The sequence below is a fragment of the Lagenorhynchus albirostris genome, chromosome 13, assembly GCF_949774975.1.
Source record: "Lagenorhynchus albirostris chromosome 13, mLagAlb1.1, whole genome shotgun sequence".
NCBI classification, from domain to species: Eukaryota; Metazoa; Chordata; class Mammalia; order Artiodactyla; family Delphinidae; genus Lagenorhynchus; species Lagenorhynchus albirostris.
Window position 1 is genome coordinate 9,830,050 of NC_083107.1, and position 11,347 is coordinate 9,841,396.

The 11,347-nt window shown below is 45.0% G+C and overlaps 2 protein-coding genes across 2 annotated transcripts; both read right to left on the reverse strand.

Annotated features, from left to right (window-relative positions):
- Positions 1–420: 420 nt before the first annotated feature.
- Positions 421–1,076, reverse strand: LOC132531904 (zinc finger protein 892-like). The gene is given in 2 exon segments (XM_060170009.1): positions 421–891; positions 894–1,076. Coding segments are annotated over 2 exon segments (654 nt in total).
- A 2,804-nt stretch (positions 1,077–3,880) lies between these two features.
- ZNF892 (zinc finger protein 892) lies at positions 3,881–8,875 on the reverse strand. Its single transcript, XM_060170010.1, has 4 exons — positions 8,585–8,875; positions 7,685–7,773; positions 4,483–4,585; positions 3,881–3,975 (listed from the first exon to the last, which is right to left on the reverse strand). The coding sequence occupies exons 1-4, from the start codon at positions 8,601–8,603 to the stop codon at positions 3,881–3,883; spliced, it is 306 nt and encodes a 101-aa protein (XP_060025993.1). The 5' UTR covers positions 8,604–8,875.
- Positions 8,876–11,347: the final 2,472 nt, after the last annotated feature.

Genomic DNA, 11,347 nt, shown 5'->3' on the forward strand with positions numbered 1-11,347 from the left:
TACAGGTTCATTGTGAATTGCCAACCTCTTATTTCCACCCTTGCAATTTGCCTAAAAGGACCATTTATCCCTTCAAAACTTCATCTCCTTAGCATTATGAGACCACCTACCCCAGCCAAGATGGCCTCTTTCCATCATGGCACACCCTATTTCTCTCGCAAGGATTTGGTAGCTTACATACACATTAGGGTGTTGGAAATAATTTCCCTCTCTCCCCAGGGAAATACACAACTTCCTCTGTTACTTAAAAAAATGTAAAACCCTTCTTTCACACTCTAAATAAGCTATGTCCCATATCAACAATGACTTCTCAATTAGATCTTTTTTTGTAACACAGTCTTAAATTCCTTTGTAGCCCTCACAGCATGTATAGTAATTGTTCAATAAATATGTTCTGAACATACTACATGTACAGGACCTTTATCCAGTATGAATTCTCTTTTGCTGGCCAAAGGCTGAATGCTCACTAAAGGCTTTTCCATATTCCTTGGTTTTCCCTCCAGAATGAGTTTTCTGATGTTGAGAAAGGGATGAACTCTGGCTGAAAGCTTTTCCACATTCCTTACACTTATAAGGTTTTTCTCCAGTGTGAGTTTTCTGATGCTTTGTAAGAGACGAGCTCTGGCTAAAAGCTTTTCCACAATCCTTACACTTGTAAGGTTTCTCTCCAGTGTGTGTTCTCTGATGACGAATAAGGGCTGAGCGGTCACTGAAGGCTTTGGCACAATCATTGCACTTGTAGGGTTTCTCCCCAGTGTGAGTTCTCTGGTGTTGAGTCAGGGCTGAACAGTAGCCAAAGGCTTTCCCACATTCATTACACTCATAAGGCCTCTCCCCAGTATGAGTTCTCTGGTGCTGAATAAGGCCTGAACGATCACTAAAAGCTTTCCTACATTCATTACACTTATAGGGTTTTTCTCCAGTGTGAATGACCTGATGCTGGGTAAGGAATGTGCTTTGGCTGAAGGCCTTTCCACATTCATTACACTCATAAGGTTTCTCTCCAGTATGAATTCGCTGATGTTGAGTGAGGTATGAACTCTGATTAAAGGCCTTCCCACATGCATTGCATTCATAGGGTTTCTCCCCAGTATGGATTATATGATGCCGAATAAGGGCTGAGCGGTGACTGAAGGCTTTCCCACATTCGTGACATTTGTAAGGTTTCTCTCCCGTATGAATTCTCTGGTGTAGAGTAAGGTGTATGCTCTGACTAAAGGATTTACCACATTCATTACATTCGTAGGGTTTTTCTCCTGTGTGAATTCTCTGATGTAAGACAAAAGCTGAGTAGTAACTAAAGGCCTTTTCACACTCATTACACTTCCAAGGCTTCTTTTCTGCACAAATTTTCTCATGTTTCATTAGATCTGAGTTTTGTTTCAAGTTCTTTTTAAATGAATCACAATTGTGTCGTCGCTCTCCTTGCTGCTGAACAAGGAATGTCCTCCGACTAAAATTTCTTCCAAATCCATCACACTGGTAACTTCTCTCCCCAGAAGGTTTCTTCTGAGGGACAACCTCTTGTATTAAATGTTTCTCATGGTTTTCCTGCTGACTCTCTAAAGAATCCTCACATTCACTGGAACTTTCCTTTGGAAATCTCTCTATTAACACCCCAGTGTTAACAGGGGCTAATTCTTCTTCAGAAATGTCCTGCTCTGGAGTTAGCTCCTTGCATTCCAGTCCTGTATCCCAGTGTGAAAGAAACAAAAATACAATGTATCATTTCCTACACTGAGAGAAAAATAATTGCTGTGGTAGGAAAATAATGAAACAAACAAAAAATGCTTACAGGGGACAGAGGAACTTGTAAGTTCTCAAAAATAGCCCTGCAACCTTGAGAGAGCATGAGAAAAGAAAGATGACTGGGCAAAGCAGTGCTCAACATTCCTGTATCCAGCAGGGGAGGAAATGAGAAAGAATAACAGAACAAGACTAAACAGAGGTGATGGGGGAAATAGCAGATAAGAAACAGGGTCTGGTGGAGACTGGACTGGGATCAGAAAATGATGGTCTCCCATGGATTGCCCACTGTCACCACCTCACCAGAGCATCATGCCCTGAGAATGTCCATCAATAGCTGATCTTACCACCAATCTTTTCTTGTTCCAATATGTCCCAATCACTGCTGGCAGACTAACCTTTTAAAAGCATACCTCTTACACAAAAATCTCTGTTGGTTCCACTGTCTCAAGGTGAGACACAAATCCTAGAAGCTAGCATTCAAGGTAGTTCAGATCTACAAATTCAATTAGTAATTAAAAAGCAACTGATCATCTCTGATCGCGCCACACCAAACAAATTGGAAACAGCAAAACAGAACCAACCTTTACAAAAAAATAAGTAGTGTGTGGGGAGGGGAAGGTCAAATCCCCACATGCTCAGATTGGTCCCCAACCTGTCAGGACACCTGTCCCCAAATTCCAGGCTTCTTAGGAAGAGTTTGGGGGAAAACCTGCACTGCTAGAAATTTTTAAATATTCTAGGCTTAAATGGTCATTACTATCCACTCCAACCATGACTCTACATGAAATAAATCAATACGATATAACCTTCTCAATGACGTATCATAATCAAGGAAGTGGCTAGGATTGTAAGGATAAATAGGTAGAAACAGGTTAAAGGCAAATGGACTTTTAGCTAAGGGGAGTGGAAGAACTGAAGCCCCAAACATTTGCAGAAAACACATGGTTAGCAGAGGATAGTCAGAGACTTGCCTGTCTCGTGTTAAGGGTTCAAGTTGAACAGAGAAGATAAAATGACTAGGCAGGTAGGTCTTGAAGGCAGGTAGAGGAATAGAGAACTGGCAGAGTAAACAACTCACTGTGGGAAATCTGGCAGTATTATGCTGCCTAATTAGACAAGGATAAGAAAGTATAATTAAAAGCTAAAGAAAGTATAATTAGCTGGTAGTCTATTGCAGTACCCAGTTTGACAAAAGTGATAGGCTCAAATCCATGACATCTTTCAAAAGAAAAGTTAGCAGGACTTAATCATTAGCTATCATTTGCTTAGCACATAGCCATGTACTGTTCTAAGCATTCCCTTGGATTATTTCATTTGATTCTCACAACAACCCTATGAGTTAAGTGCTATCATTACCCACATTTTACAGTTGGGGAATTTGAGTCACAGAAAGAATAATCAATCTGTTAAAGCTCACAGAGCTAGTAAGTAGTTCAGATTGGCTTTGAACCCAGGAAGAGTGGTTCCAAAGTCTGCACTCTTAACCACTATGCTATGCTACCTCCACTTAGAGAAGAAGGCAAGGGACGACTCAGAGATCAATTTATAGTCATTGTTCTGAGACAAAAAGTCACGTTATCCTGCAGAGATAAAATAACATATATGAAAAAACCTGGGGCTTCCCTGGTCGCGCAGCGGTTGGGAGTCCGCCTGCTGATGTAGGGTACACGGGTTCGTGCCCCAGTCCGGGAGGATCCCACATGTCGCAGAGCGGCTGGACCTGTGAGCCATGGCCACTGAGCCTGCACATCCGGAGCCTGTGCTCCACAACGGGAGAGGCTACAACAGTGAGAGGCCCGCGTAACGCAAAAAATATGTATATAAATAAATAAATAAAATAAAAAACCTGGTTTAGAGCCTTGCACCCAAACAAATTATTAACAAACATTATTTCACCTTATTTGGGAAAAAGAATTGGTTTGAAAGGGTGGAAAGTACTGACTTTCTAAAAAATAAAATTATGACTCTATAACAGGTCAGCATACACAGAGCTGGAGTATGGCCCAGGAGAAAGGCAGTTCACTTCAAGCTTTCCATGGGTCTAGCGAAATCTGGAACGGCTCCTCCACAAGCATTGCAAAGATGCTTTTCCCACTGACCATCTGGGTTTTACGTTCACTGTTTCCAAAAATCACTCACCTGGACTAGTTGCTTTTGAGACTTCTCTCTCCAGCTCCTCCCCACACTCTAACTGAGAGATTACATCAGGCTTGGAAATTGGAAGCCCTGTTTGTGGGGAAAGAAAAAGGAGTCTGGTAAAGAGCTCAGTGTTAGCTCCTTGGTCGTTAGAAAAGACAGTCAGTATAAGAGAGAGGAAGGTCGGTTCTGGATTTCTCCCTCAACAGCGCTCAGAAGAAGGTAGGAAGATTGATATGGGGTCTATTTGAGTTCAGAATAATTGAATCACTTGTTTTTACCTCTCCCTATTAAAAGAATAAGCACCCATCTCTTAAGAGGTGTTTTTATTAGAACTTTGTCTCAACATCCTTGGTCAGGGAGTAGGGAAGAAGGACGCTACCGCCTACGCAATTACGATATAAAGGTGTCCACTTCTGACTCCAGAAGGTTTAAACTTATATTCAGAAACAAAAAGAAGACATTGCCTGCATCAGACTTTACACAGGGATTAAGAATCTTTGAATCTAAGAACGTCAGAGCTCCTAGGAACTGAGGAAGCAAAGGTACCACACTGGGTAAATTCCCACACTGGGTGGGGGCCGGGGTGATGCTTACCCAGCAAGACCAGATTCCTATGCTTCTCAGGCACATCTCCTTGAGGAGTGTTCAGCTGCCCCCACTGGGTGAGAGCCTCAGCCATATCCCTGATCATCGACTCCTGAAAAACCGAACACATCAAGTGCTCACCAAGGGACATCCTTCCAGAAGCCTCTGGGAAGGACTCAAACAGACGGCATAAGAGGAGAAAGACAGGAAGGACAGGAAGGTTAGACAAAACGACCTCTACCATCCCTTCCAATACTAAGATTCTCTGGTGTATCTGGAGTCACAGACTCGCTCCTTACCTCCACGCATCAGAATCGCATGTAACCTGCAAGTGGGAAAGAACACCTGCAGGGTAAAATCTGAAGGTACCAAGTTACTAGTTTACGTGGTGAAAAGTTAAATTATAGAACTACAGAAATTCTTACTATTTAGATACGGGAAAGTGGAGAAAATATAATTATGAATTAAGTATTTTCTTTATGGTATGTTTTTAAAATACAAAAGATTCAAGAAATATGAATTATTTTTCTCTCTCGTTTTCCTTTGAGAATAAAATCAGTCCAATATATTTTCTAAAAATTAAGGTGTTTGCTACACATGTCACAGTATATAGATTTGTAAAACAGTATTTCAAGGGCTTCCTGGGTGGCGCAGTGGTTGAGAGTCCGCCTGCCGATGCAGGGGACACGGGTTCGTGGCCCGGTCTGGGAAGATCCCACATGCCGCGGAGCAGCTGGGCCCGTGAGCCATGGCCGCTGAACCTGCGTGTCCAGAGCCTGTGCTCCTCAGTGGGAGAGGCCACAGCAGTGAGAGGCCCGCGTACCGCAAAAACAAACAAACCAGATTTCAAGCCCAAATTATCAGAGTTCCGAAAGTGTTCTTGCCATTTCTCCCCAGTCAGTCTGACCACTCTCCCCCCACCTCCACCATCTCCTCTCTACCCCATCATACACTGCTTCTCCTGCATGCTCTGTGCTCCAGCTGCTGGCTGCCCTTTGGCTGCCTGAAATGTACGTCATACTCCCTCCCTTCTGCCCCTTTACAGACACTGCTTTCTGTCCCTGAATGTTCCCCCCTTTCCCCATCCTTTCAGCTATTTTAATCCTACTCACACTTCGGATCTCAGCTCAGGGGTTACCTCCTCAGGGAAGCCTTCCCTGATTCTCTGGGTGGTAGCACCATGTTCCTTCCCTCCTCTTGGGCTATGCACACAGCAAGGGGACTTTGTGATTAACGTCTGTCTGTCCCATTAGAAGCTAACCTCGAAGAGAGTAGAGGCCAGGTTTAATTTTTCCCAGTGAAGCAGCCCTAGTCTTTGGCACAGAGCAGGAACACGGTGAATATTTGTCAAAGAATTAAAAGAAGGTGAAACACTTGAACAAGAATTAATAGAAACAAGAATTAAGTTTAAATGGGGTGTTCTATAAAAGTGTGCCTGGGAACACAGGTGGGAGGGGAACAGAAGTGTATCAAACATTGAAAACATTACAGGAGTGTTTACTTTACCTTACCTTGACCTAGATGACAGGCACAAAGTTTAGACCGTCTACTAAAATGTAGGGAGAGTGCGCAGGGTGGGTAATGCTCCTTTGAATCTAGAGCTGAATCTGTTTACTGCTGATAAAACAAATGTCTAATAATTTTTCTAACTCTATTAAAATTTTTTTCTATACAACTTCAATGTAATGGAGTCACATTGAAACAGACCAGTCCCTGGGATGCTAGCAAATGAACCAGTCATGGCTTTCTTTGAAACACCGCTTTTGCCATAGCCCCTGAATATATATGTATATACATATATACATGTTATATGTATACACACACACGTATATATGTGTACATATCCTCCAAAAGAACTGGTAAAATAATTCACATAATGACACAAAGTTAAGAGAACTTACTTTGAAAATCCCTTGCTCAAAATAATTTAAATCTTCTTCTAATACTTGAACAATGAAATAACTTCCATTTTTATTTAAGTTACGGTCCCTTAGGCCACATGCCTCAGGAGTGCTCAACACAAGCCATGTAATTTGTACAGTCTCTTTTCTTTACAAACAACGCAGCAGTAACAGACTACCTAGCAGTTCCTTTCAGACTTTAGTTCTGAGAAAACCTCAGCAATCAAACTCATTTAAGGAGCTGCTGCTCAGTGTGAGTATGTGGGGGGCTTGAGGGCACAGGTAGACCAATCACACTGTGCTTGAGGGCACAGGTAGACCACATCTACCATCCAGCAGATGCTACTGACTCTCTCTCCTCTTCCCTCTGAAAGAGATCTACCAATTCAGATCAGAAGCAGTACTGGTGTTTCTTCCTAGCGTTTTGCATGCACTGTCAGCACCTGGATGCTGTGAGGCAGGTCTGAGCTTGACAGGTGGTCCCAATGCCTTTACCACGGGTCTGCCACTCTCCCAGTATCCTAGACCAGATCCTACAGAAGTATCTTGACTAATCTTCTCTCTCCAATCATTCACGGCATGTTTCATCTTGCTGGGCCTCTAAAAACTTTCACGGGGCCTCATCTGCCTTTGGAATAAGATCCTGTGTGGATTTTTCCTGTGGTCTGGCTACAACACGCCTACACTTCCCTCATCACACTCCAGCTCACTCCACAGTGACACACATTCTCCCTGAAGACCTCTGACTCTCTCATCACTTGGAGACTTTTGTCAAAGCTGTTCTCTCTCTTGGAATATTCCTATATTCTGTTTTCCAACTACCTACTCTCTCTTGTCTTCCAAAATGCAGCTTTTATCCCAGCATTTTACCCCCAAATACTCTAGGGGATGGAAAACCTCTTCTAAGGTCTTTTATGACTTGTCTGTACTAGTAATTTCTCTATTTTTATATATATATATATATATATATTTCTTCTTGCCGTTTAACTATTTTACTTATCTATATCTTATTTCCTCAGTAAACTTCACAAGGCAAGGCAACTGGCTTTTATTCCTTTGCATCTCGCCAGGAGGCCAATCACAGCACTGAAGAGCTTGTAAGTGTGCATCTAGCACTAAGTGGATAGAGAAGTGATGCCAGAGGGAAAGTTCTGTCCATGTGAGGAGCATTTACTATCAGGTTCACTGCTCATTATTTTATTAGGATGAAGCCAGTGGTCTGGGAACCACGGCTGAGCAAGTCCATAACAATGCTAGAAACCATATTCATGTTCTGAGAACAGAAAAAAAAAGAAGAAATTTAAACCCACCTGGTATGCAGGGGTCAGCAGCACAGAGGTCAGGCCATTTTCTTTTGGGTTTCCAGCATGGGGAAGGTCTGAATTCTCAGAAAGTGACCCTAGAAGTGGAAATAGGAGCCCCAGTGATTACTCTTGCTTGCAGTACACTCACAGAAACTGCCACACACAACTACTTGTCACCTGAGAAGAGTCAACACAGGGAACCAAGGGACAATCCCACAACATCTCTTATACAAGACAGTCATGACCATGGCTGCCTCAGGTTCCTCCTATGCTCCTCTGCCCTTAAACTCCAGTAGAACTCTGCTAGGAGATCCTGGACACTTAAATACATATTTCCATTTCTCATCTGCTGAGTGTCGTCAAAATAATCTCAAAGTCTCGGTGTGTCAATCCGTGTCTCAATGAGTCACTCCTGTTCTATTCCAGGCTCACAGGATGAAAGACTAGATAAATTCTTTTCGAACATTGGCTTTTCAGATACAAAACTGGCTTTCTCAGAAAAGCAATGGGCCTTTGGGGAAAAAAATCCAAGTACTCTAAATAAATCCTGTGACTTCTCGAATCCTCACTTTCCCCATCTGCCAAATGGGTCTATTTGATAGTCTCCTTCCTCCATAACCGCCTTACGAGGTTCCTGTGAGAACAAAAGAAAGTCATTATCAAAAGCCAAATTGTCAGATATGGTGATTTGGCGGGGGGTGGTAAAGGAGGTATACATCATCCTAAAGACCAGCAGGGCAATGTAGGTAGCGGGCTCCCCTTAAACCCCAACATGAGACCAGCTGGTAGGAATGGGCTCCCTCCCAGAGAAGATGTGATGCTTGTCCTTCCAGAGCTTGCCCCAGCCAGAGGGCAGCCTTTCTCCTTTTTTCTCTCCAGCAGGCGGCATCCTTCTGAAATTCTCACCTCTGCCCTTAGGCTCCATGGTGACTTCCTCCCCGCCGGCGCAAGTGACGACCGTGGGAAAATGGCGCGACGAACGCACTAGGGGCCGGGGGTCCACAGCTCTAGTCCACCCCGAGGCCCGGGAACACGCGCGCGACCGTATAGCTGGGGAGCCCGGTGTCCTCCACCCGGAGGCCCTCCACCGCCCTCCTTCCGGCCACTCAGACTCCGAAGGACACGCGCTCAGCCCTCTTGGAGCCCAAGCGCGACCTCGCGAACAACGTTGTGGAGGACCGGCTCGCGACAAAGGTATCTAGGAGCCGGCCGTGCCGAGTCGCGCCAGCCCGAACTCGCTAATGAACTACAACTCCCAGAATCCTCCGCAGGGCGCGGCGGCGCGTCACCGGAGGACGCTTCCCAGAGGACCCCGCGGGGCCGCCTTTGCCCCCGGCCCTGCATCTCTGCGATGGCGCGCGGCCGTTCCGGGAGATTAGGAGCGCTCGGCCTCTCGGAGAGCTCTTTCCTGGACGATCCAGGGGCCGCCCCTTCCTCAGTGTGCACTCTGGGCTCCAACCCCGGAGGACGTGTTCGGCCGCGCCAAACCCCGCCTCGAGAGGGAAATTCACTCCCAGCCAACTAACTGGCAGAGAGCGGCGCCCCGCTACCCACCCAGGATTCCTCCCTGGCTGCTCTGCTCCCTCGGAGGGAAGGCGCCCGCGTTCCAAGGATGTTCACCCCACCACGTCGCTTCCCCTGTACTGCGCCTCCACGACCCACTATCGGGGGGCAGAGATTACCTCAAGTAACCAGGGATGTTTATTCCATGCAGCACCTCGAAATATTGAAAAGCAGAATCTCAGTCCCGGAAAGCACCTCAGTCCGGTCCCCAAGAAGCTATTAGTTAATAGTTGATACCGCTGACCTTAAGGTGCCTGGAACATGAAAGTCTTTCAAACTCCCAAGGAGCTCTAGGAAACGTCAGCTGGGAGTGGGGTTATCTTCAGGCTGGTGCATGTTCTCACCTTCCTTCCCACAATAAAGTGGCCAATTTTCTATCCAGTTCAAGTTCCCAAGAAAGAAAATCAAAGTACCTAACTGTCCCTGCTTGGGTATAAGCCACAACGTCTGTTTCTCCTTTCTGTAATAGAATCCCCAACTTTTAGCTAGGCTTAAGGCTGCCTGGAGTAAAAATGACATTCCTTATCATCCCTACCTCTTGCCAGGGGGATGAGAGCAAAGTGATTCTTTTTTTTTTTTTTTTTTTGCAGTACGCAGGCGTCTCAGTGTTGTGGCCTCTCCCGTTGCGGAGCACAGGCTCCGGACGCGCAGGCTCAGCGGCTATGGCTCACGGGCCCAGCCGCTCGGCGGCATGTGGGATCTTCCCGTACCGGGGCACGAACCCGGGTCCCCTGCATCGGCAGGCGGACTCTCAACCACTGCGCCACCAGGGAAGCCCCCTCACTGTTTTATATTTACAGTTTTGGAGTGTCCATTGCCAGCACCCATTCATGCTTTGCCATTCTAATAGAGCTTCCTCCTCCCTCCAGAATCATAATAAATGGATTCTAATATCCTGCTCAGAAAGAGATAAAATACATGATCACATGAAGTATCTTTTAACTTTCCCTAACTAGCAACCTTGGATGCTTCCCCCTCCATATCCTCATTGGGTTGTTAGAGGTTCATCAAGTAACATCTTTTCCCCACTTGAGTTCTGATCGAACTCAGAACAAAGGAGGCAGGCACATAGAAATCAGAACAGCTGTTTTGAGAGCTGTTGAAAAATGTGTCTGAGGGACAGTGACAACAGGTTTCCCCAGCCTGGACCCCACCCAGATATTTGTCCTACTGGAAGCGGAAGACTGCTTTCTGCAGGTACACAGTGCTTGCCACGTGGCCAGGAGCAGGCATCCCTCTAACGTCTCCAATGATCAAAGTAATCCCTTACCTTTTACCTCTAACAGCCCCTGATGATTTTGCAAAACTGTGCTATACAATACAATAGCAGTTGCCCAGAGTGGCCACTGAGCACCTGAAATGGGGCTAGTCCGAATTTGAGATGTGCTGTAAGAATAAAGTACTTGAAGACTTAGTTTTTAAAAAATGTAGTATCTATCTCAATGCTTTTTATATTGACTCTATTTTGAAGTTTTTAAAATATTTGAATGAAATTCAAATATTGATTGAAATGAAATATTAAAATTAGCTTTTGCTGTTTCATTTTAATATTTAAAATATGGCATTATATTCCTGTTGGGCAGCACTGATCTAAAATGCCTGGACTCGGGTATAGGGCTTAGAGTCTCTTCAAGTTGATTTCATATTTAATGGTCCTGGAGGGGAAAGGTACTGCAGTTTTCCAGGGCCAGATTTGGGTTCTTGTCTCTCACATTGGTGCCATATGATCTTCACACTTCTACTATCAATATAAGCTGATACATACATTTCCCCTGTACATTCAGGCTCTTGTTAATGCATAGTCAAGGAAGACTCTCACCAGGATCCCCATCACCTCAACATGGGTACTTCAACTACTTTCTGCCTTTTTACCGCAGAAGTCCCACCTCGATAAGACAGACTACTTAGGAACTTGACATCCACAGCCAGCTTTCTCTTGGACTTACTAAGGAATCATGATTCTGGCTTTATCAGTATGTTATCTAGGGACTTCCCCGGTGGTCCAGTGGCTAAGATTTTGCGCTCCCGATGCAGGGGCCCCGGGTTCAATCTCTGGTCGGGAAACTAGATCCCACACGCATGCCGCACTGAGAGTTCGCATGTCGC